Source organism: Athene cunicularia, assembly GCF_003259725.1.
Source record: "Athene cunicularia isolate RWA chromosome 2 unlocalized genomic scaffold, athCun1 chr2_part2, whole genome shotgun sequence".
NCBI classification, from domain to species: domain Eukaryota; kingdom Metazoa; phylum Chordata; class Aves; order Strigiformes; family Strigidae; genus Athene; species Athene cunicularia.
This window is the reverse complement of record NW_020799096.1, coordinates 9,203,127-9,230,099: the sequence shown is the minus strand read 5'-3', so window position 1 is coordinate 9,230,099 and position 26,973 is coordinate 9,203,127. Positions and strand designations below refer to the sequence as shown.

Genomic DNA, 26,973 nt, shown 5'->3' with positions numbered 1-26,973 from the left:
ATACAGAAGTAAAATGAGAGCAGCTTGTCACAAGTATTTCTTGGGAGAAGCAGGTATTTTATGGTTACCACAGTAGGAATGTGAATTTCCACTCATTTAGGTCTACATTTATTTTGTCCTTCTTCCTGTAACTAAAGAGCTATAGCTAGAAGAAAATAAAGATACTGTAATTACAGAACAAGCTGGAGATTAAGTAACAAGATCCTGAGCTGGCTTCCAGCACATAAAGATTCCTAGTGCTACAGCGACACCAATAATTAGAGTAACTTAAAATCTGAAAATTATGAGTATCATCATCCTACAGGCTGAGAGCAAAATCTCTTTGGCCTTAGAAACAAGCGTTATTTCTTTGCTGATAAGTACCATTTCATTTTATAAATACATTTCTCTCATATTTCTCTTTATTGATACTGGAATATTTTCAGGTGAATCCATGTGAACAGTTTCTAGAGCTTTGCAAGTTTTTTATTAGTTTAGCTGGACGCTGTGGAACTGGTTTATATTTTAAGCATTCACAGAGCGTTTGGAAGAAACTGCCTGATTTGCTTTTAAGAATCCTTTCAAAAATACTTCTTTAGATCTTTAGTGAATTCTGATGCATTTTATCTGTCTTAACAAGATAATGAGTATGAATCCCATCCCATTATCTGTGGTTAAAAAAGCACTTAAATATGTTCTCAGATCTATTTCTGTTCTATGTAATACTTAAACCACTGTAGGCCCCTTCCAACTGAAAATATTCTATTCTATTCTAAGGCTCATTGTCTTCAGTAAGTTATTTATGTGAATTAAATTAAGCACATCCTTAAGTTCATCTGAATAAGGACGCTTTTCGGCATCAGGGTTGAAATGCTACCACTTTCAGACACTACTTGATTGCAGGAACATCTTCCTTGATATCTTGACACCATCAGTGTCAGGAAAACTACACGCAGCCTTTATGTCTTTAACATGCCAAGTGACTTAGGAAAAGAGGTCAGAAGTCATTTTCTCTCTCCATAAATTTTAATAAACTAAACAATTTTTTCAGTTACTCATTTTCAGGATGGCGGTGGCCAAAGAGGAAACAGAGGCATCCAAAAACCAACTTGTAGCTCTTGAGAACGCACTCTCACTAAGAGCAGCGCTCCTAGAAGTGCCCCATACAAGCGCACAAACTAATTCCAGCAGAAGAAAAAGCACACGTCCCTCTCAGCGTTACACTCAACTTTTGGTAAACCAAGCAAACATACACATGGATAATCCTACCCACATGTTAAACTTCCCAATATTAAGGCAGTACACCACAAGTGTAAGCAGAATAATATGAATATCGCCATAACTGATACAGGCACACTCCAGCACTGACAACACCAACCAGACATCCAGAAAACAGGTAAAGGACTTTCAGAAAAGTCTGTATTACTTTGGACCAAGTCAGCCTGGCATAAGGACCAAGCAATCTAAACAATCGAGCACCAAAGCACTTTTGCTTGGCACTGTTATTAGACAAAAAAAAAAAAAAAAAAAAAAAAAAAATGGATTTACAATTTTTTATAATGCTATAAATCATTAATCAAAAGTTTAGGAATTATATGTTTTTCAAGTAACGTTTGATAGATGTCAGTTCCACATCAGACGCATTTTTTATTAACCATACACACAGATACCAAGTCTAACAAAAATAATTCCACTATCGCTGCCTTGAAGGACTTCAATAACCTTATTCAAAACTTATTTTTCACAAGTCTGTAATTCAGCCTTTAAAAAAAATACACGCCAGACTGAAACCCCACATTCAGAAGCTGTAGTCCACAAGCATTCTTACAGTTTAATTTGGTCTAAATTAGTCTTTTCAAATTATAAATTCATCAAACAAAAGCTCTATGGTATTACTTTTTAGAAAAAATGTTCTTGTTACTCAAAAATATCTTTCAATTTCCCTACTTTATTTGATTTGTGAGTGAATATATCTGAATATGATGTGATATTTTACGTTAATTCACCCCTCAGGCAGTCCCAGTGAAATGAAACCAGGCTATACAAGTCAATGACAAGTGCAGTCTAAAGACTTATATAGGTTAAGAAACTAATCCTGTTGAACATATATACTTGCTACTCTCCTGTAGAGATGTCCAACATTGTTCAGTGTGTATATACACATTATTCCAACAACGTTTATGTTTTCCAGCTACATACTTTTCGTTTCCTCACCTCAGCAGTCTCCTCCCTTTTCTGCTCCAATTTAAATGGATGGTAGTTGTTTCTGCCCTGACATCACTTTCATGTACCCCTCTGCCAGACTGCATGTGGTCAATCAACAAGTCCCCTGTGGAAATTCATAGTTATATGAAAGAAACCATTACGTTATCTTACTCTGATGATCAAATGAACTCCTTATGACTTGGAGCCCAGCTCCATCTAGACAGAGAATTTTCTACAACTTTTATATAATATGTAATACAAGAATCACACCTGAAGTTAGAAGTCATTATTCTGTACTTGACACATAGCTCTGACTAAGCAGCCCAGGTTTACAGTGTGGAATGCTCCAGCTGGCACATGCTAGAATGCTTTAAAGCATTAGCCAATGAGTCACCTCATTTTGCCAGCTAAAAAAAAAAAAAAATGAATACGTACTCTACTTCACACAGAAACAATCTTTTCCTTCAGAAATCTCTCATGGTTGGGAATCTATCAGTACTGCTTAACTTCAACTGCTCTTTTTACTTTTATATGTATAGTTAATAAAACTTGAGGAAGCACCTGTTTTCAAAGGGATCTATCTAATATATTATTTTTTGATTCCTGGCATTAAAAGAAAATCTTGAGTATTTGTGGCACTTTCATAGCCCCAGAAGAATTTCAGCTTTCTTCCCACTGGGATACACATTACAATTCAGAACCATTTAAATTACTACTTTCAAGAACAATTGAAATTTAAAAAACAAAAGTCACATAGCGAAACCATAAACAATTCAAGAGACCCTTCATATATGAAGAAATTCTTATTCTGTGTATTGAGGGTTTGTTCTTATGATTATGGTATTAAAAGTAGTATTCTTGTCATTTAGATTTGCCTGGTTTTTCTTTCCCTCATTCTCTGTATATTCAAAAAATAATAGTGTGTTATGAAACACACTCAAAACCAGAAGAAGTGATTTATTTGCTCACGTCTTCCAGAAGAGAAGTTTGGCTCCCTTTAAGTCTTCCCCCCAGTGACTAAGAACTGTTTATCACTTACACATTTTATAATTGTGCTTGTATTTCAGTATTTCGTTCCAATTAGGCTCACCCCAGTTCAGCTCTGGATTTATGAATATGAGGAAGAAACCAGTTTCCATCAACTTTCACATTACTGCAACTCGACTAGAAATGAGCCTGGCTTAGCGCTGCTCCTCAAGGAGCTTACAAGGCAAAGGAACTTTCCAGCAGATTTTTCTCTACGTGGAATTCTGGTTTGTGCATCACTTTAAATACTCAACAGCATGGATTTGCCAGTATCCTTCAAAGGGCAACCTGCAAGCCTCTTTTCACAGTTAGTTCCTTTAACAAGTTTTTGCAGAGTATCCCTCAATATCTTAAATGAGTGGTATATCTCAATCAATAACTTAAATGGCATATCTTAACCAATATCTCAAATGAGTGGTGTAACAACATATAATACATAACACGGCACTAAATTTGTCTCTAGACTGAATAGGGTATTAGATAAGGTAGGTCAAGGGAAAAAGAAACTTTCCTAGTTTAAAAGTCTTATCCATACAATGCAATCAACAGCTTTAAACATATTTTATAATTGCATATCTGCTTCAGGATTCTAATAGCCTACATATCAAACTCTTACTAACCACCTCATAATCATGTCCTAGTACGTCAATGAGATAATAAAATAATTTCCAGTCAAGCAATTACTTCTATTTCTCCTAGTTATGCAGAGGTTTTCAAGAAAATATTTGGCCATACCAAAAAAAAAAGCATAAATATTTTAAGTCTGTTGTAACCAATAAAATGGATTATGTCTTTTGTTTGGTTGGTTTATTTCTCACAAAACACACAGCTGCTTAATTATATGTCCATTATGCACCTCCATAGCATTCTGTCTAGGTATTTTTTGGCAGTGTAGAAGGTCGTAAGATGTCATAAGTGAAAAGAACTGATGTAATAAGAGTTATCATACATACTTTATCTAGATCAGATATGTAAACCTCGTCCCTTTTCTATTCATTTGCTACTTCCTGTACACCTGGGTCATATTCCCTTCATTAACAGAAAAAATCCTAGCTACATGTTCCCATTATCCAATAAACAGAAATGGAAGTGCCAAATTCTTTAGTTTGATGACCTTATCAGAGGTCAGCTGACAAACTGGATATACTCACTTCCACTTACAGATATCCTTTGCTTCTACCTGTGTTTTCTAGCATAACAAAAAATCCCTTTCACCTAGGCAATCTTCATTATTGCTTCCTAAACCTCTTCAGTGTAGCTTTAATTGATACTACTATGACAAGTTCTCAAAAGCAGTGGACAGAATCATAAATCCTCCGTTTTCCTGGTTTTTATAAATATCCAGATTTTTGCAGGATGCCATAGAAACCTGGCAAATCACAGCAATACAATTTCCCATTTTAAAACTTATCCATAATGACAAAAGAAATCATATGCTTAGTCAACTCCCTGAAAAGGTATTTTAGTCTGAAGGGGGGAGGAAAAGGAACTGACTTCTAAGTCCAGATGCCAAAATCCCATAACAAAAAATAGGTTTCCTAGCACTAGCCTGCAATGCAGTTCCTTAAGTATTAAGATAAATAAAACTTAAATGCTTACTTCTGATACACTGCAATAATACCAGATACTTGATTGCGATTTTATTAAGAAAAAGTCAGAAGGTACTGAAACAAGAAACAGAAGAATAGGTCAAATTTGAATGAAAAAAAGGGTTAATCTGTTCAAAGTTATGAAAACACCTCTATTTCAACTAGACATAGGAGTACATCTCTTTGTAGGACAAAAGGGGCTTCTGCTTGAACAGTGCAGCATCAATGATTATGACAGCAGTTTAATTTAGTTTTATTCTTCATCGGTTCTTTTATTTTGATATAAACTAATTTGTCTTTCTTACACATCAGGACAAAAGCCCAGGTTTTCAAGCTACATAAATGTCCCTACTGCAAACACTTGCCTAAAATGATGTTCCACTTCTAAATCACAAGTAATCTGAGCTGGCAATTCTTAGCTACTCTCCACTGCACGTTCCCGTGTTTCTTTCTGGTCAACACTCCTCAGTATACTATCACATTGCACCTCCAGAACAAATCTGTACCACACTGATTGTTAAGCCTTCACACAGAATGTTTGAAGGAAAGTCTGAGGCAGAATTATCTAACACAATGTATCCTTAAAACATAAAATCTCTTACAAGCATACATAGCTAAGAAAACTTGTCAGATGAAAAAATCTGTATGCCTCTTGATGCAAACTGGTCATGGTATGTACCATGCCTGTAAATCAAATTAGCAACTTTAACAAACAACAGTTGGCAGGAAATGTACAGTACTCCTGCCCCTGGGCTGCTGTCCTGTAAAATAAAACAACGATTTATTAAATACATTTAACCTACATGAGAGCAGTCATAACAGCCCTCCACAGGTTCAATCCACTTTTTTTTAAGAGACTGTTTGCTCTTTGGGTACAGAGTAAGTACTGTTCCTAGAAGATGAACACAAAATTATTGTTACTAACCCTTGATATTTTATTAAGAAACAGAACACACGCCCACTAAAAACTATTATTTAAAAACCAGAGCAATCAAAGAACATCCACAGTGCAGGTTACTTGCTTGTTCTGTCGCCACCATTCTATTGAAATAGCCACTATTGCCTTGATTCACCAAGTTACTTAAGCATATGTCTAATTTTAAGAACGTGAATAATCCCCTGAAGTCAAATGACTACTCACTCAATTAAAGTTAGACATATGCTTAAGTACCTTGATGAATTGAAGCTTGTAATTGCCTGCAGTTTTTCTGCCAATTTTGCTGCAAGTAAAAAAAACCAGTGTTTTGCCAGTGAAAATGTGATACCATAATGCTTTTATCACTGCAGAAATTAATTTTATTTAACTTTTTTTTCCCCTTTCAAGTTTGTTTTTCTACTCATAGATCTAGGCAAAGAGCTCATCAAAGCAGATACTCTAAAGAAAATTACATTTTAAGTGTAAAATAAGTGTGAGGGTTTGGTTTCTCTTCCATTCGTTCACAGAAAATCTTTGCTGAAGTATGAAGTGTAAAACTTGGAAAAGACATAGGAGCTTTGCTACTCCAAGTAGCTGATACTGAATTTATTGGGCAGAGTCATAAATTGAAAGAGCGTGATGATGGAATGAATACAAAAAGAAGCTTCACTTCAGAAGAGTTTTCCAAGATTGGAAGCTCTGCAGTGCTTGCAAGAATTAGGGTACTGGGCTTACTGCAGCACCCTGTGAAGTCTACAGGAAGATTTAGACCAAATTTTGAGAGGTGGATGGAACTGCTACTTCCCACAAACTATCAGCTTCCCCTTGTTTGGAAGAAACTACATATTTGGCAATACCTGCTGAAAGTAGTTGGTTTTTAACGGTTCCTAAAAAATAGGATAAGAAATAAAAGGGAACGGGAAGGAATATAAAAAAGAAATATCTCTATTTATCAACAGAATGAAATCCTTGTAAAGTATGTTCCTTAGATCTATTAAGACCTTTATAAACATACTATTAAAAACACAGCAACTCTAAACAATTTATAACATCACAATTCACAGCCTTGTTGCCTGATTTAAAGCTGAGGCAGAAAACGGCTGCTGTGCTACGGCTATGGCTTAAATAATTTGCACAAGAAAGATGTAATTATCAGTGGCCAGAAGGTGAGAACCACACACGGTTTGTTATCCCATCTAAAAAGTCACTATTCAAGAATTTGCCAAGAACAGATTTTGCTGGTAGAGCAATACTGTTGGTGATAAAGAACTACAGAGATGAGTTGTGAAAAATTTCCACAAAGAATAAATAAAAAAGCATAAACTCCGAAGAGTTTGAGGGATTCTGGCCCCTTATTTCCTGGAAAACATCCTTGAATAACACCTATGCTAGACACCCCTGCAAACTACAAATACACATAGCAATGCTAGCCTACAAATTTCTTCCCTCAACTGAAGTTTTTGATTAAAAGAATTGTAAAGGCTTCTCAACACTTCAAAACAAATTATTTGGACATATGCTTTTTCCTTTTCTCTCTGCAAGTCCTAACGTTTCCTTAGACAAAGACAAACTGGGTATAGCCCAGATTTGCCCACAAGGCTTAAAACATGTAAAATATATGCAGAAGGTAACTAGTTCTGCTTTTGGAATTATATCCAAGGGTTCTGAATAAAATTCATGTTTGTGTATAAACCAAGCATCCTGCTCCCGCTGAGATGATGCACCGAAATAACTATTGGCTTCAAATATAACAGAAATAGCTACAAAAATCACAGTATGGAGCACTGGAAAAAAAAAAAAAAAAAAAGGTTAACCTGACCTTATATGTGAAAAGGAATGACTATTACTTCCTTCAAATCAGCGTCCCAAGAATTTATTATTAGAATTCAAGCCCCACTCCCAAATCATATGGGAGAAATGGGAACATGCAATGGGAGTTTTCAGGAATATGAAGTTATAAAATGAATACAATAGGGAAAAGAAGGGGGTGAGGGGAACTGCTCTGTAGTAGCTTAACCTGCTTGCCTCACCAAGATTACCTAGGAGAGGTAAATGTTATTAATCTAACACAAGCATGACTTCACCAAGCGTATATTTCAAACGGTATTCTGTGTCCCTAATACCCTTCCACTGCAAGTCCTCCTAGGTATAGCTACGTAACGCACATGAAGTATTTCTCATTGCAACCTACAGCCACTTAATAATTACCATTTTGAGATAATGTTCTTAAAATACCTTTTTAGAACAATTAGTGAATAAATCTGTTCCACTGGACTAAAAATCTACAAAGAAATACCTATCATTTCATTGTTATTATATTAACTCAGTTTTCCCTTGAGAAAACAAAAGAGGAAACTAACCCGATTTTCCACTTTAAACTATGCTCTCCGAGCAACTTTAGTGTTAAAATTTCTGCTAAGACAATCACTGCTTCCAATTTTCCCCTGAAGCTATGACCGTTCATGACCACAGTTTGTTAGAGTGATATACTGAACTTTAAACTTTAAGAAAATGCCACAAACAAATCCAAATAAAGTAAGCATGCACCTGCTCCCATACCTAATTCTTCTCTGCATTTGGTGAGGTTGTGGAGTCCTCTTGTTAAATAATAGTCTGAATCACATCCTGGTTTAAAAAAAATAATCCACAAATAGTTCCTCAAAAAATCTCTGGATTTTTATTTCAAAAGTTTTATAACTAAACAGGGTTTAACTCCCGCAATAACTCTGCAGATTGTTTCCACCCACACAAAAAAATCCCAGCCTACTTACTGTACAATTTATACTCAAAATGTGTAACACTATTTTCCAACTGAAAACAAAATCAACAGTGTGAAGAAGTGTAGAGTTCATGCTAACTCTAGAGAAAACGAAGTCCAATACATCTTGTTCAAACGGTAAGTGAAATCAGAAAAGCTCACAAGGAGCAGGAGGGGAAGTTCAACCTTCAACTGAACTATTACAAATGGCAAAAGTAAATTTAGGGCCTTGTGGGGGTGAGAGAAGAGAAGGATGTGAGGGTTGAAATCCTGCAGCATTTTTACAATAGCTTTTTACAATTCATTAATTGCCAGATGATGAAGAGCAACTTTGCAGACAAGGCAAGTGCACCTGAAGAGGAATACAAAGACACCCTCGCTATAAAATTGTCGTCTTTTCATCTTTTCTTGCTCCCATTAATGAAATTCGGAGAAACAGTAAGAACATGTAAAGGAAAAAAGTCAAGCATTTTAAAACTCGTCATACTAGCCCATCCACAGCCAGACAGACAATCACCTTATTTTGAACATGTTTTCCTTTATTCTAAAATATTCTCATTAACACACCGAGTTCCAGAATCTACACTATTTCTGAGCACCCCCACATCTACACAAACAGAGCCCCAAGCAAATAATTACTTTCCCTGTTTACGTAAAATAATTATGCAGGATTTCCTGAGAACATGATTTTCAAATTAGGGACAAACCAAACTGAAGAGTCTCTGTTTCCTTTACCACAGGAAATGTAGTGGATTTGGTTTTAAACTCAATTTATATATCAATTAAAAAGCTGGAAGTTCTTATCTGTGACTGAGTTGTGGCAACTTTTGAAAGTTGGGGAAAACAATGCTCTAACAAGTATTTAGCTGTTGAAAATATCTTTTAGAAATGTTAAATTTAATAGCTCTCCAGTGCATGTCTGGGATTTCTTTGTAATCTTCTTGAGCAATGTGTAATATTTTGGCAAAATCCCAAACCCACTCAGTTAGTAGTAGTAGAGTAAAGGAAAGGCTATAAAGTGAATTTGTTGTCTCTTTTTTTTTTATTATTAGTTTTAGAAACTTTAAACATAAAAGAAATCTTGCTTTACATTAACTTCACCCTGTTGCTGCATTCCAGAAATTTAGTGCAGATTTGCATGTGCTCCATATGTATCTTTCCATATCTGCCCTACCTGGCCTAAGCAATTACTGTGCATGTGCTGACCAGCTGTGAAGAAAGAGGGAGGGGGAAGGGGAAAGGGGAAACAACTGAGCTTTTGGACTTGGAAAGCAGAGAGCTGAATTTCCTGGCTTACCCTGTGGCCCACTTAATGTCTTCAGTCAGGTGACCAAAAGAGGCAAGTAAATTACACAGGAGCAGGCACTGGATGTCAAACAATAGATTATAGCCGCACAATATTCCAATTTCCTTTTCTGATCACTGTAGCCTCAATATGCACGAGCTACATCCTAGCTAGGCACATTTTTACGGTTGTTTCTCCACACGCTTCAATATCAAAGAGACCTGAGTATGATGCTGCAAGTCCCTATATTCCTTCTCCTTTTAGGAATTTGTTATTCTCAATTTTATTGACAAATTAACTGGAAAGGGCAATATTGACCTCAGAATGTTTCCCTTGCTACTTACACGTGATGTAATGTGATACAGCTCAACGTGGCATGACGACATCTAATAAAATCAGTTACATGTAGTTGCATGAACACATGCATGAATCACAGCTGCATGAACAATGATACAGAATTTTATTTCTTTTAAAGTACATTTTCTACATACTGAAAAGAGGCTTTTACAATCAATCCACTAGTTTTTAATGCTTAACTTGCTTTTGCAGCAAGATATGTTCTGTAAGTGAATATCAAATATTGGCCTCATGGATGTTACAGAATTAAAGAATGTACAGGTTGCTTCTGAGTTTACTCAGAGGCATAGAAACCCTGAGTATAAAGGTATATAAACTTTGAGTTTATAATATGTTTCTAGTGCACATATTAGGTAAAACAGAGAACTAGAGTGATAAAAAATAAATTCTAGCACTCAAATTATCACTTCCAGCATCCCTTTTTCTTTAATAAATTTTTCCTATTTTATTTTCTATTGCTGATTGATATTCATAAAGTATCCACACACAATTACACTGTTGCTGTTGAGCAGGAAAGCCTAGTGAAAATGGCACGCAGATATTCTTGCCTCTTATTCTTCTTCTGTTTGCTTGTCTAAAGGGCATAGCTCTTACCTGGTATTTTAGAAGTCCTATCACATGCACTGGCAGTGTTACAACTTCAGATCTGATGCTTCCCAGCTATAGCAGATTTTTAGTTCATCAGCTGAAAAAAGCAGCTGTCTGCAATATGGGTTCATCTATTCTCCTAGTCTTTTCTACTTCAAATATTCTTTAAAAAAAAATAATTGTGCTAATCCTTCAACAGCAAAAAAGCAGCACTATATTAATTCACATGTGGCAAACACAGCATCTTCCCTGTCTGAGCTGAAACTGCCATCATACCATTACTCAATCTCCAACTGTTGCCAGTTCCACTGCAGCCACTTTCATAATGGTTCTGGAGACATTCAGTCTGCGGGATTTCTAATTCTCATTACAACTCTTTTACATATATGTTTTAAGATATTCTTGGAGTGCAGCAGAACAACTACAATGGATGTGAATAGCATTTTAAATATAGTGGATATGAGGTTTGTCTCTAAAGGCCTTTCAGACGTTAAAAGCCCGCTTATCCACTAGAAGGCACAAGTGCAGAGCTTGGAAGCAGGGTTATCAGAAGTGTTTTCGGGGTAGGGATGTCATGGAGAGCATCTCTTACTGGAATTACAGCAGATGGTACAGTGAATAATTACAGAATGCCAAGCCACACACTCAAAATCACTCAGATCTCCCAAAAATCATAACGTTGACTTAAAAGCCATGAGATGCTCTAAAAAAAAACCAAAAACAAAAACAAAAAAACCCTATCAGTATTTTTCTCTTTCAGGATTTTTGGAGCTTCAGTAAGAAGCTGCCTTCCCTTCCAAGTCCTGATGAATTGATACATTACTGATGACTCTGGTGAGTCTGATATACATTACAGAAAAAAATACCGTTTACATCCGGACAGTAAAGTCTCACTAAATCAAGAACAGGGTCTTGATTCCCTCAAGGAGCTGAAATCAAAGATGCAAAAAACAAATAACTGAGTAGGCTTTTATTAAAATGGCGGGCAGAAAAACACAAAGACTAGAATGCTGCCAAGTCAACTTGGGTAAATATGTGAAGGAGTCAGCTGTCTTCCTTCTTTTTCCACCAAAGCAGTTTTTGGAACTCATAATATAGGAAAAAAAGGAAGGGGGAGGAAATCAGGAGAATGGTAAATGGACACAAGAGGACATCAATTTTTAATGAATCTCATTATTATTATTATTATTATGCCACCTGTGATTTTCAGGACCTGGCACACTAATGCTAGGCCAGGAGACACATTTGTCAATATTTAAAAATCAGGACCTTGTTTCCACAAAGTTCTATTTCATAGTAAACATGCTGTCTCTATCCAGTGTTTTTCCTTGCTTAATTTCATCACATTATTGATTAGTATTTTACATAAAATCTGGAACTGGCACATTCCTCAAGAGGGTATTGCTTTAACTTCCATTTCCAGGTGAAATTCATAAACTCTAGCACAGAAGTTAATCAATAGGTCTTACATGTCCTTGAAGTCATAATTACCTTCTACTTTTAAAGGATTAAATTGGATTTGAATGATTAAGTCTTCTAAAGATGCTCAGCACAGTAATCAGGGTCATATGAAACTAACTCATGACCCTCCTGATTCCTATGAACGTTCACAATCTCCAAGAGCAGCCCATCTGCCTAAGTGTTTACAGTAAGCACTGTGCTACTATTTTAATTGCTTATTATTTGCATTAAAATAATACCTACTGACTCTTATGCACTACACAAACAGACTCAGTGAACTCATTAGCAAAGGCACAGTAGCACATCAATGTGGCAATCTACAGGTGAAGCTTAGGAAAAAGCGGTGTTGAGAGTACTTCTGAAAACCCAGTGGTTTCAAGTGTCATAACCTGCTCAGACTTCCTTTCGAATCCTTGCAGAAGAGTCTGAAGAAGCTACACACTAGCAGCCTGGGGACAGAAGTGAGATACCAGAATCTAGAAATGTGCAAACACAGTGACTGAATTTAAAAAAAAAAAAAAATTAAATCAAGTGAATTGTGTCAGCACTTATCTCCCAGAAGGACATACATACATCCCCCCAAAACAACCAGAGAACAGGTAGCAGCCAAGATTGACTTGCACAGTACAAATACATTGCCTTAGATGTCTGTCTTTGCTCAGCAGACTACAGTGAAGGGTAGTATCAACTTAAATAAGGCCATATGAGAAACGGGCTTAACAACTGGTTGGATATCACCCAAAGGAGTTATGAACTATTTGTCAACATGAAAGAATACTATCAACTGTTCATGGATCATTTCAATATTCTCATTAATAACCCAGATACTGAGAGAAGAAAGTATGTACATCAAACTTGAAGATGCCACAAAACCAAAGGAACTGCCAGTACTGGCCAGACTGGAGAAAACTGAAAATGTTTGCAACTTGGGAATGTTTGCAACAATTGGGAGATGAAGTTTGAAAGCAAGAGGGTGAAATTCAACAAGGAAAATCAACTGGGAGGTTCTAGAATTAGGCATGAGTAATTCATTCACATGAATAATTAACATACAAGAGAAAAGAATCCAGAATTTACGTGTTTCACAAACTAAGCATGAATTAAACAAAGGCTCCTTTGCAACAGTGGCGTAACAGTAAAGTGGCATTTCAGAACACCAGAAGAACCCACAAGAGTCATGAAATAATCTTTCTGTTGTACCTTCAAGGTGCTAAAACTGGAGCTGGAGTAATGTACGGCATTTGGTTCTGGACGTCACAAAAACAATGTGTTCCAAAAATAAAGTACAGAGAATAGCAGTAAATTCTGGAAAGTGTGATCTCAGGAGAAAGACTAGGCAAACTGGAAACGTTTAGCCTAGAGAAGACTGAGACATACCAGTCCATAAGGTCATAAAAGACTACTGAAAAGAGGAAGGAATCTGGCTTCTCTGTTAGAAAGCTTTTCTTAATGTCTGATCTGACTCTTCCTAGCTGTGATTTAACCACTCCTGCCTTGTGTGCCATGGAGATAACAAATAGTGAAACACTAAAATGAGTTGCCTGGCGGGTTGTGGAGTCCTAGAACAAATCAGTCCAATTTCTGTGGAGAGCAATATTGTTAAAGATGACAGCCCCATCCCAGACTGTTTTTCTATGATGGTTCCCTGCTTGCAGCATTGAAACTATCTCACATACTTTGACATTACACTGTCCAATGCCATGCAGTCATACCCTGAAAGACAGGAATAATCTCTTTTGAACAGCTTATGAACAGTTTGCTATGTCAACAGAGCAAGAGACCAAGCAGGAGAAAAGTAGAAGGAAGAGGTCAGCTCTTTTACAGGCAGAGGAGGGGCACAGCGAAGCAGCCTACTCAGATCACAACAGCAGAAGTCAAAGCTCAAAGCACAGATAGAAATGTGATAGGAAACACCACAGCAAAGATTCTGGAAGCAACCACCACTCCGTTACTTGCTACAGCCTGGAACTGGTGATTTCAAGAAACTGCCCTACCTTGTATGAAAAATGGATTGGGAGCACCCACCCAAAAATCAGCATCATATTAAATGAGGTTGCAACAAGCACCCAAACCAGAAATAATATGGCTATTTTGCAAGTAAATGTAGAGCTACATTTCTGAGTTTCAGTCCAGTCTCCTGACCAAAAATCATTTATATTATGTTTTTTAATCTGACAAAGGCTTATACAATGTATATTTGAAGGAGATCACACAAGATGCACAGGAAACCACTACAAAACCACCAACAATTCTCAGTTGCTTTCAGCACCTGGTACTTGAGAAAAGAAACTATTTCACTGTTTTCTCCTCATCATTATTACTCAAAACTGTTAAATGGCAGGAAATAAAATTACTTAAGAATCTCAAAGGAGTTTGAAAAGGGAACAGTGAGAAGATAGCATAATTACGCATGAGTGCTAAGAGGTATCACTAATAACATTCTCTTAAATGAGCTACCTGATCGGATTCTTAATACATAGAACTCTGTTCCTGCCCAAGGCCCTCCTCCTCGCTCGTGGATTAAATACGTCAGTAAACACTGTATTTATTAAACAAATCTCATATTCTTTCATGATTCTGACAGTCACGGGATGGCCATTTTTACTTCTCATTTATCTTCCAACTTTGACAAATTGGCGAGTGTAAACTGGGTATGTAAAAACGGGTAACGTCAGGAAAATCAAGTGAAATCCTAGAATTACTTCAAAACATTCATCCCTATATTTAAAAGCTTCAAACAAAATAAAATACTGTAAGCTTGTACACAAAAGAGGAATAAATTATTCGTGGTTTTGTGGAAGCACTAAAATAAGACTCAGGGTCCATTGTTCTAAGCCTCAAGCTAAATTAAAATACAGTCTCTGCCCCAATGAGCTAAGTTAGTAACTTGTGTGTACTACAAAAGGCTTTGTTGCATTGTTACAACTATTATTCACGGTCAAAACTCTCTAACCGCTATCATAATCACATACGCCAAGGATAAATTTGACAAGGTCAAAAAATTGTCTCTGTTTAGAAGAGACGTTATCATACAGACTAGCACTGGTATTTATATTTTACATTCCCTGTCTTTATGTTAGTTTTCAACTATGTTACATAGATTCAGCTAATGCTTCCCTGCCTGAAGTCACATCAACTTCCTATTTGTTTATTATTATGGCCATCCCACATGACAACAGATTGTTCCAATACAGAATCACAACTAATATTAAAACTAACTGCATATCAGCTGGACAGCAAATTAAAGGTTAACTTTGTGTCTGTTTGTTTTTTGGGGTTTTTTTTTTATCCAGCAAAGACCAGCCTTTCTACTAAGGTAATTTAACTTCTACTCTTTACCCTGCTAGTTTTCTTAAATACAAAATATGGAAAATATGAAATACAAGTTGGGTCTTCCATATCCTTACAAGACAACTTTTTGGAATCTCAGACTTCATCTACCTAGAAACACCAGGGAAAAGACAGATGACTAATAATGTAAAATTAATGTGCAAAAGTTCGAAAAGCTCATTAAAAACCCACTCATGGACATACTCATTCAAAATTGAAGTTCCCTAAAATTGCTATAGCTGACATAAACCAAGATCGCATCAGACAATTGCTTTGGCTGCTGCTACCTCAGATACACTTTTGCAGGTTTCACTGGATGGAGAGTCATCAGTGAAACTATTCTGTAAAACGATCCATGGTGAAACAAAGCAAAAATCATGGAACACTAAGGAATCCCAAGAACCTTTTAACAGTAAATCAAACTAAAGTTGTAGCTGGTAACTAATCAGCAAAGTTTAGACAGACCTATGCGCTGTTCTCCTACCCTGGCAGCTGAACACCTGAGAAGAAGGAGATACAGCACTATGCTGCTGTTAAAAACCAAAAGCAAACAATTCTCAGATGTCTTAACAGCATGCAAAAGCTCTTCATGTTACCCAGAAACATGAAGAACTCACCTAAGGCACTCGACAGGTCTGGACATTCCATGTGAACAGATGAACAAAGTGGAAATCATGTCAGAGTGAAAAAGAAAAATTGCAAGAGGTTTTAAAAATAGAACCTTGGGGAAAACATGAATGAGCTGGCCTCAAACAAACCAGGAAGGAGAACACTATAGATGAGCTCTACGTAGATTTTGTATACGTAAAAACTTGCTATAGACAATCTGGTGATCAATTGCCATAATGCTTCACTAACTATATAGCCAAAAACCTTCTCCTAAATCCAGGCTCTATCTTCCTTATTGAAAATTGAATTACTTCTTTTCCTCCTCTCAGTGGGCATGTAGAACCAACTAAGCAAGATTGGAGCAAGTATTTCAAAATTTCTGGTGAGTAGAAATTGGGACAAACCTCTGCCACGAGTATCCTAGATACAAGTGAAGAAAGGTGAGGGTGAAGACTGGATAAAACTGGTTGATATCCCCTTGGGGATACAGATATAAGATCAATTTCTCTATCTTAATTTCTATTATAAGAGTAAATTCCAGTCAGTGAATATTGTGTGGTTTAGGTGATGATCAGGAAGCGTGGTTTTGTAAAAAGAGAACTCCTTTTAAAAAATTTATCTCTCGCCTTCACCCTTATCACTCTTAATACAACTGAATTCAAGTCTTGCAGCAAAAGTCCTGCTTGTCTTTGAAAGGAATCAAATTGAAATAATTTTGGTAATAACAGAGATTTAACAATAGACAAGGCCTTAGATTACAATTCCCCAGTCTTTCTACCATCAAGATTTATTAGTGGAAGTACTGGTAAAAATACCTGGTTTAGCATGATGCAACACTATATGTGAATGTAGCAAAGAGCATGAGAAACAGCATTAGAAAGCACTGCAATTTAAAGCTAATTTTCATAAGTAGATTTAGCATTTAAAACTTCAATGCTTTAGTAAGGCAGCAGGACTGAGACTTAAGTGCACATGCCACTTTTGAAAATACAAGAGCAGCTCTCAAAAATACTACTCTTCCAATCAAATTCCCAGAAGCTGCCTGTGCACTGGAGGAGCACAGTTGTTATTTCAGTGGAGATAAGCTTATCGTAGCAGAAATGCAATATTTTTTAGAGGAAACAATATAGCCCATGACCAATTTATTAGTATACATCAGTGCTTGGAAATTAACTTAATGACCAAATTGCATGACACATCAGCTCACTGTGACAAGAAAGGGTCATCCTGCAAAGCAGCAATCAGCTCTACACTAAATCTTTACGAAGTAGTGCTCAATACCAAACACATCTAGAGGTATCAAACAAGTATTATAATCTCCACTCACAGACTGACCCGCTCTGTGAACATCCTCACTGGATAGCATAAGCTCTCCCGTCAAATAAATGAGAATAGATGTGATTTATATATCAACTCCATTCATTAAACTAGCTCCGGATAGTCATGCTTCAGAGTTCCATGGTGACAAAGCACAGACCTCTGCTGCATTAAATGTGAGCAGAAATGTAATTCTCATGATGAGAGAAGGAAGAATGTTGCAATGAGATGTGGGGAACAAGCATTATCTAGGGAAGTAAATGCTGTGTGAAAGCAAGCGTTTTACATTCTTGAGGACAATATGCAAAAGAATGAAACAGATTCAAACACCATTATGTTTCTGATGGCAGATGGTTCCCTTTGGGCTGAGCAGTGGTAAAGGTTCTTAATCGGGTCTACAAGTACAGTGAACCTTCACATTGCTGAAAGAGAAGCATCACTCCATTAAAAGCAAGTTCATAAGCAAGTGTTAATCCCCATGCAATGTAGCATTTATCATTTTTCAAGCAAGTGCTCATTCCAAGAGGATTATCACTTCCCCATCCTGCCCTCTGGCTGACTACACAGGGCAGAGAAATTCTTTATTCCATATGGAAGGGGAGAGGGAGGTTGGAGGAAGCTGTGATCTCCAGCTTCCAGTTTTGCTGTAGCTACTCCAAGTTGAAAGTAGGAAAGAGCACAGGCCAATGCTGCAGCAGTTGCTCTTCAATGAGTGTATAAGAGATGGCTTCACAGAAGCTGTCTGGCAATTAGTAACACATGTCACACTGCAAAGATGGGGGGAGGGATGCGGGGGGGTGCAAGCTCTCTTTGCTAATATCTGTGCAGATCCTACCAACCTGTCCGACTGAATGGCCAGATGCACCTTTGATTTGTCCACAGAGCATTTCATTTAAGCTTCATTAAAGCGGTTCTGTTTGAAATGCCTCAGATATTAATAAAGTAACACAAATCAACTACTATAAGCACAGTTCTACGGCTAAGATCTGTGAGTATATAAATCCACTTGTGCAAGTTTACAAAATTTGAGCCACCTTTTCTAATTAGATATGCACTTTTCTAAAGAATTGCCCTTAGAGGAGCGACAAGCCTAGAAAAGAACATGATTTAGGTGGAATTATAGTAGTTACAGGATACTTTTGCTTTCTCGTGGGGCATAATGTTCTTACTTCTATAGTCGTGTCTCTCCTTGTACAACAGTTACAGACTACATACATCTCACCTGGGTACTCTTATATAACAGATCTACTCATGCAAAAATGTAATTATAAGCAAAAACATGTAAAGACAGAAGTTCTAGACTAATGGTTTGTCAAACCCATCACAGAGACAATCAGAATATTATTTTGTAACATGCCACGCATGTATAAAGTCAAAAGCACTGCATATACAAAAGCAGTTAATAGTGCTAATAATTTTTATCTATCATCCCACATAGCTCCTTAGAAATAAACGCTGTACAAAAACTAGATTACATGAATGACATCTAGTGGACATACCCTTCCATAACAATCAACATTTTCCAACCAAAACTGTCACAAACTTCACGTAGTAAAAGCAAGCACCTGAACACCAGTTAAACAATGGTAAGAACTTTCCTGGGTTGTTATTTATACATTTTTCTGCCTTCATAAAGTTAGTATCATCATGTGGACATGCCTTAATCTCTCCTGTGCCCCAAGAGTGAATATTATTCACCATAAATGACCAGATCCTCAATTTCTTAAGAAAACACAACTTGAAAAGATTGTGAACATTGCCAAAGTCTTTACCTATTGCAGTCATTTAAAGTAACTCCTTTGTGTTTCATTCCCCATTACTTACCAGAAAGAGATGATTTGTGCTCCTTGTACAATACCTTGCTCAAGGGATCGTGGTGTTTTATTAGTGTTTCTAGCTGTGATGGTAATACAAATCACTTTTTATATATGCAGGATGATTATGTCAGGAGTCACTGAGTGATACTGCTGCACGCAGATTTCTGATTTCTCTTTCAGACTGTTTAAGCATGTTTCAGCTTTTGAGAGGCTGCACTATATAGCTAAACAATGGCTATGAAATGTATTTTCAGAAAAGGAAAAGCCATGTTTATTCTTCTGCTGTGGATCCGATAAGCAGATCAGAGGAAAGCAGTGATCCAGTTGCAGTCAGTATCTCCTCTACAAGCCCACAGATCCTACCTTTTATCACTTTTCAAACAGCTACAATTTGAAGGGCAATCTACTGATCAGGGCTCTGCTACACTGCCCCTCTTAAGAATTACAATTTGACATGGATATACAAATCTGTAATGTTTGCTATCCCTGTAACATATTTGGAGAATAATAGTGCCGTTGTAAATAATACAAACTAGATCCCTCACACCCGCAACGGATGAATGTAGAGAAACCGACAGCATACATAAAAAGACAACTATGTCCACTGAATAACACCGAATATCAGCACACCTGTGTTCTGATCCTGGTTTTGTTATTCTCATTGCCCACAGACAACTGACAGACTAATAATCATAATGTACACCCAGTTTAAATGAGTGTAAATACATACATAAGTTCAAACATATATAAGTACGTATATAATGTTTTAGGATGGACACAAAAGAGTCTGTGACATTTCCCAGGAGGATATAAAAAAAAAGAGAGTCTCAATTATCAGCTATCATTCCTTAACAATAATTGTGATTATCCATATCTGGTTTTCAAATTCAAACTATAAGACACATTAAGAAAATATCTTGCAGGCATTGCTTAAAGTAGAAAGGTACAGGAGGATTTCCTTCAGGGAAAAAAAAAAAAAAGTGTATCAGGTTTTAAATTAAAAATGCATTTCATTTCCATCTGAAAAGTTCCTGTGCACGGGTAAGAAGCTGTCTATTCTATGTGAATACAAGGTCAGCTTCTTTAAAGAGCTGTCTCTGTGACAGGATAGGATATATATGAATGAAATTATAACTACACACACTCACATTATACACCAAGCACATATCTAAAACTGCCTAAGGCAAACCTACTGATTTGGTTTCCAGACAGCTGCTCTGCCTAGGAGAAAGGCTTCACAACTCACTGAAGGACAATCACCAGAAAGGTATCAATATAAAGTTGTCAGTTTTGAATAACTAGAATTCATTCCTCATAAATGGGCAGCTTTCTACACAGATTCCCACAGATGATTACTTGCCATTTTAGACAATGTATAAGAAACAGAATCCCTACTCCAGCACTCCTTACCAAGCAGGGTACCACCTGTGGACACCTATAATCACATAACACCAAAACGTTTGCGCAGTCAGTAGTTAAGTCACACCACAGTCAGTAGTCACACCACAGTAAGACACTTCTGAAGAATCTAGTATACAGATAGAAACTTGTCCAAAAACAAGAAAGAAAATCACTCCTGCGAACGATGTCCTTTGTTTGTTGTTTTACAGAATACAGGATGATACAGGCTTTTTCGGCTTCTCTCTTTCCTGCGTCTTGTAAGATAAAGATAGAAAGGAAGTGGCTAGTTAAAAATACAGACCTGTAGGTAAGTAATTCAAGGAGACGCACTAGGCCACTAAAATATCTGTAAGATTGGGTATTCATGATATGAGTCAAGACATGTATCTTGAGGATGGCCAAACTGTTCTTTGGAAACTGAAACGATACAGTGAGAGAGAGCACGCTTTCCTGCTTGAGAGCACAAAGCTTCTATTCACTGGATCTGTGAATACATTTAATTTTCATGTCAAATGGGCAATACTTTCAGTAGTGATATTTCATTGCTCAGAACAACAATACAGGACAATGGGTCCCCAAAGCAGTCTAAATAGTCCAGGTAATCATGATGTAGATAAGGTTCACAGAATAAAGAAGGGTCATCTTGACTTCCTGAATCTAGAACTCCCCTAAAAAGTCTGTATTTTATTTCTTTCCTGTGCCTAAGTTCCATCTTCTCCTAGTTTGAGCCATTACAGAGCAGAAACGTTTTCTTCCATAACATCCATTTCAGATTTATTTAAGGAGAGTTTCATGCACAAAACAAAACTTTGCAAACAATCCAAGTTCTATTCTTTGCTGATTTTGATTCCAAGACACACTGACTGCACAAATATCCCAATAAAACCACATAAAGACAGCAAAGAAAATGACTCCACATCACCATTCTAGTGTGGAATAAGGAGTTTGAAATTTCTGAACAACTGACATTATTCTGTTGCCCTCTCCACTGGAGAAAAAAAAAAAAAAAAAAAAAAAAAAAAAACCACAGCTGAGCTAGGAGGGTTGGTGCACATTGTGACTTCGTGTGAAAAGCATCTCTGCCAGATGAATGAGATAAGTAACAACTTACCACATTTCACTGTTCCTGTGATGAGACACAAGTGGCACGAGTAGAATTTCCTTTGTAAGACTCCTGGACAGGATGAAATTCCACAAGCAAAAAGTATGAGATGCAGATGCTATAAATAATGCAGAGATATTTATGTCTACCTCATACCTTTCACTTCCTTGTGAGCTTATACTCTGGTATTTATAACACATTGCAATTGCAATTCAATTTGACACGGAGACAGTTCCTTCATATGAAGGACATGTCACACCTAGCACAAGAAGAAGTTGATGCTTAAAGAATCTAAGTGATGCTCTAATACAAAAAACATTAATGTTGGGTCCGATGAGTTATGACAATGCACAGGTCAGTCCACAGACAAGATAATTGGTTAATGTAATAATTTCTTTCTTGTCTTGTGGTTTCAATTTCCGTGCAGAACAGTTGCGCCCTTTGCATATTCTGAAGTATGCTTGAGAAGACCCTGCAAGTCTTAGGACCAAATCTGGAACAGAAATAAGATCATATTCTCTGGGAAGAGAAGATATCTCTAAGAGCTTGATTTCTTAAAAAGATTTTCATCATTATGGCCCAACAGAAAACAGTCCTATACCTTTTGCTGAAAGTTTGCCTTTGAAAGTGCTGCCCAGTTGTCCAGGTGTCTGATGGCAGAGTGATAAGCTGATACAGGGAACATCCTGTAAACGCACTGGTTACAATAGACTTTCTCAGGAGAATTAATATTTATTCTGAGTGGGCCAACTGGAAGATGAAAAAAACAAATGTCTAGATCTCATGCACGGTACAGGCAAGATAGCTGCATTGCTGAAACCACAAGAATGAGGGAAGACCTTACCACCCCAAATGAAAGACAGTAATACAACTTTACTTTTCAGCACAATTATGTAAACCGGATGCTTTTAAGCCCCTGATTTCCTCTGGATAATCATGGAACAGCTGTAGCTAAACAAGGTGTCTCATTATAGAAACTTGTTCAAAAAAAATTGCACTAATTACGTTTAAGATACAGGCCAGAACTCAAGGATTGTGTTTTAACACTTGAAACCAAGCAAATTGGGATCTGATTACATGCATTATCACAGGAGTGACCTATTCAAACTACATCACTCTGATTAAAAAGCAGATATGCTCAAAGCAGATAATTTCTCAAGAAGAGTTCAGCACTCAAAAATCTATTTCTGATTTCGGTTGATTAGAATCTAGAGTTCTTCATCTTTGTGGCATACTGCAAAGTTCACCTCCATTGAAAACCTATGGCAAACCTCAACAGAGAGCTTCACAGGACCCTGAAAGTCACTGTACACTTACAAGAAGTTCAAATCCTCTCCTTCGAGTTCTGCTGATGAGCAGAAAGACTCTAAAACTCAGACATTTCAGATGATCATGCCACAAAGTTAGCACATCATCAGCAAATGAGAAAAACCTTAAAAGACTATGAAGGTCCTTGCACACCAAACTTTACACCTTTTTTATTAAGAGCTTGTTGCTCAGACCAGAAACAGATTTTCAAAGGTGCTACACATCTTGGTAGTTTCAGGAAAGAGAAAACCCAGCTGCCCATTAATGTTCAATTTTGATGTTATTAAATACACAGAAAAGTAAGAAAGGTCAAGCTAGAGAACACATTCAGGGAAAAATTTTGCTGCCAGTTTTTTCAGTCAACAAGCAACAGGGAATTTCATGAAATGACAGAGATATGCTCAAAGTTAAATTTGGCCTTGTAAATAGAAAAACAAAAAAACAGCCATATGCAAAGATATTCTGAACAAAATTATTCAGTTGAAGTTCAATGAAACACAAGCTACAACAGCATTTAGGATACACTACTAAATGTGTAACCTACTAAACACTAGAGCACTAGAATACTTACTGTAACAATCATCAGGAAAAAAAAGTACTATTTATGTACACGTTTAAGATGCTTTCAACATATATTCCTTATTAAATTTTGGTCAGTTCTCTAGCATGACTCTGATCAGACTTATGCCACACATAAAGATGATGTAAATTATTCAGATATTGCCTTTTTAATATCTATAAAAGGATCTCTCATGATTACACAGTCTTCCATGATTTAACATAGTCTGACACTTTTTAGCAGGATTGCAGGTTTTATATCACTTCAAAGTTTTTACTACCTGTGTGAAAACTCAAAATACAGCAGATGAAAACAAAATAAAGTTGAGGTCATAGGAAAAAAAAAACAACAGCTCACTGCCACACACTTGTTTTGAAATACACAGAAATTCAATTTTCTGAAATGTGATTTTTATTACTTGAACAAATTATAGTTTACTTGCACAAAATATCTTGAAACAAACAAACAAAAAATTATTTGTAAAAATCAGCACTGTGATAGTCCTGTATTAGTTTAGTAAGCAAAAGACAGTAAATTCAATAACTAGGATGAGGGATGAAAGTCAGGTTTCAGAGTTCCGTTCTAAACCATATGACAAATAAACTATGGAAGCAACAGTAAAAGCAGTACAATAGTAACAGTGAGGGTTAACTCAAGTTCCTTTAGTAGCTTTGCAGTCTAAGAATAGCTTATGTTAGTAAAGCGAAAAATAAACTCTAGAAAGCATAATATACTTATGGTTACAATCAGAATTATAACCATGCTAGCTGACGGAATGTTAACAGATGAGCCATAAACACACACACACACAACTCCACCCATAGTAAATCCACCCTAATTACTCATTTATGAGCAAGAAAATTCAGATTAAAATTGTTTATAATATTGAGGTAATATTTCTAACATCTACTACAGAAACAGCATACAGAAATTCAGACATCACAGTTTAAATAGGATTTTTTTTTAATAGTTATTTACATATTGACTAATCTCGATTAAGACAGAAGATAGCTAAAACAGTCTCCTCAAATTTTGTATATCTAGAAAGCTGTCTACGAAAAAAGAAACAAAGGATACTCAATGTATGCTTTGCTTTTCATTCTGACCGTGAAAAAACAAAGGCAAAAGGACATAAAAGAATGCAAGTTTCAGTTACTCAGCCAAATGCATTACGGTGAAGAGAAAATGTCTTGTTTAGCCAGGTTTTTGGTTTTGCTTATACAAACTTCAGACACTTCAGATCTGTTTTATACTTTCAACATACCAAAGTTCAGAAAGGGTTGCACCAAAAGGTCATATCACAGAAACACAGCAGAATGTAACTACTTGTGTAGCAGATGCGTCATGCAGAGCTGGGTCTAGAGAACATGACCATAGGGCTAGGCCATGCCTACAGCTCGGCCATGCCAACTAGAGTAGCACAGCCCGAACTGCGCTGCACTACACCCGAGACAAGAACACTGCAGGACCAAACCCACCCTTGCAGAAAGAGCCACAATATCTCCCCATCGGTCTGAAATAATTTGCAATCAGTTCTAGCCAATTCATAACAAGATAGTTGACTATGCAGTAGTATGCACTGGAAAAACTCTCCTACCTCAAACAGATGTAGCTCTTACAAAAACTGATTTTTGTTTTAGACCTGAGGAGGCCTGGCTGTGACATTAGCCAGTGATAGTGTTCTGCGTAATGATGGGGCATTTCTGCTTCAGAGTTTCTACGGCCACAAGCAGCAAATCTTTTGCTGTTATGATCACCACCATATTCACCACCGGGAATATATCGAGTTTCCCCTCACTTTCTCTAAAAACAAAGGAGATGGTAAAGAAACTGAGTGGTGTTTATGTGCAGTTCTCCCAGAAAAACACTGGGAACTGTCTCAGGATTTAAGGGACTCCGTCCAGAAATTAAGAAATCCAGGCTCTGTCTAGCTAGCCGCAAACATGACTATTTGATGATACATGCCAAAAATGATGAAATAAAGAATAGATTTTTTAAATTAAATATATGCCCAAGTATGCATAAGTTAACATGACTTCAATCAAGAACACAAGATGATCATCTAGAAAAGAACAAAATTTTCTTTGTTTACTGGAAGAGTTTCCCATACTAGCCAGAACTAAGATAAAACTTAGAGTAATGTTTTTTTCCTGTGCTTGTTTATATGATAAAGGTGATGTTATTTTAAGGAACTTCAACTCTACATTAGATGTAGCAGACTTTGAATTCCACTGGGGAGATCTGAGGTCTGGTTAATTCCTTTTGCCAACCTGTTGTCTCACTGACCCACAGCGATTTGTAGGAAAATCAGTAGAAAATTATAACTATGTAGAACTTCAAGATGTTCATGGCCATATAGATTGCTCTTGTAGATTCGCAAGAGAAAAATACCAAAATTCAGAGGCAAAAGCTTTCAGTTATAACTGGTATAAAAGTCAGGTAACCCTTAAAAAAGTAAAAAAAAAAAAGTTTCTGTCAGGTGAAAACCAATCAAGTCATCATGCTAGCTTTAAAGTCATCCAATTTCAGCAAACACCTTTGATCTATTTCAGTGTTCTGTTACTAATCTACTGCTGATGAAGAAATATGTAAAATGTAGAAATGACAACGAACAACAGAACTTTGTCCAACCTAGACACAGACACATTACAGACTACAGTAGGTCATGGGAAAAGTAAGTCCTCAACCTCATAACACACAAAATTATGAATTCCAACAGCCAAAAAACTAATGTTTTCTGCTTACCTGATACGGAACAATACTCCCATGAGCAGTACCCCAGCGTTTTGCTTCAATTTTGCAATTAAGGTAATTAGCTGCTACATGAGTGAGACATGCAACCTGGAAATGGAGAAAAAGTAAAGTATTCAGAAAAGCTGAAACTTCATTGACAACTTCTCTGAGATTTCCATCTATTTATATGTGCTTCAGATACAGAAATTAAAATATTTATGTCTACATATTATGTAGACTTTTTTAATATGAAGAAAATCAGGCTAGATCCGTATCATGGAAGTGCTTGCATAAGTACAGTTCAATAAACCTGAAAAATAATACAGGTCCTGTAACGCTCGTAACGCTAGACAAATCTATCATTAAACTGCCCTAAGAGATAAGACAGTATTACCCTAAATGTTTGGCGGAATGGTCAACTTCAGTAAAGAAAAAAATCAGTGTCTTGTCCAAAGTCTAGTGGGAAACATGACGGATTTGTGGGATAGATCTCACCATTTCCTGAACCTCAATCTCTCGCTTAAATCACAGTCTTTTCCTCAGTTACAAGATTATCTTTCTGTTTTCTCCTATGCTTCTCATTTTACGTGTTCAAGCTATGGAAAATACTTCTGAATTCTTCATCTCCCCACA

General features: G+C 36.7%; 1 protein-coding gene across 1 annotated transcript in view; it reads right to left on the bottom strand.

Annotated features, from left to right (window-relative positions):
- SUGCT (succinyl-CoA:glutarate-CoA transferase) overlaps positions 1-26,973 on the bottom strand; it is a 330,401-nt gene that overhangs the window by 239,577 nt on the left and 63,851 nt on the right. Inside the window, exon 8 of the mRNA XM_026843996.1 lies at positions 26,353-26,448. Within this exon, the coding sequence (XP_026699797.1) occupies positions 26,353-26,448 (96 nt within the window). The remainder of the gene's footprint in view (positions 1-26,352; positions 26,449-26,973) is intronic.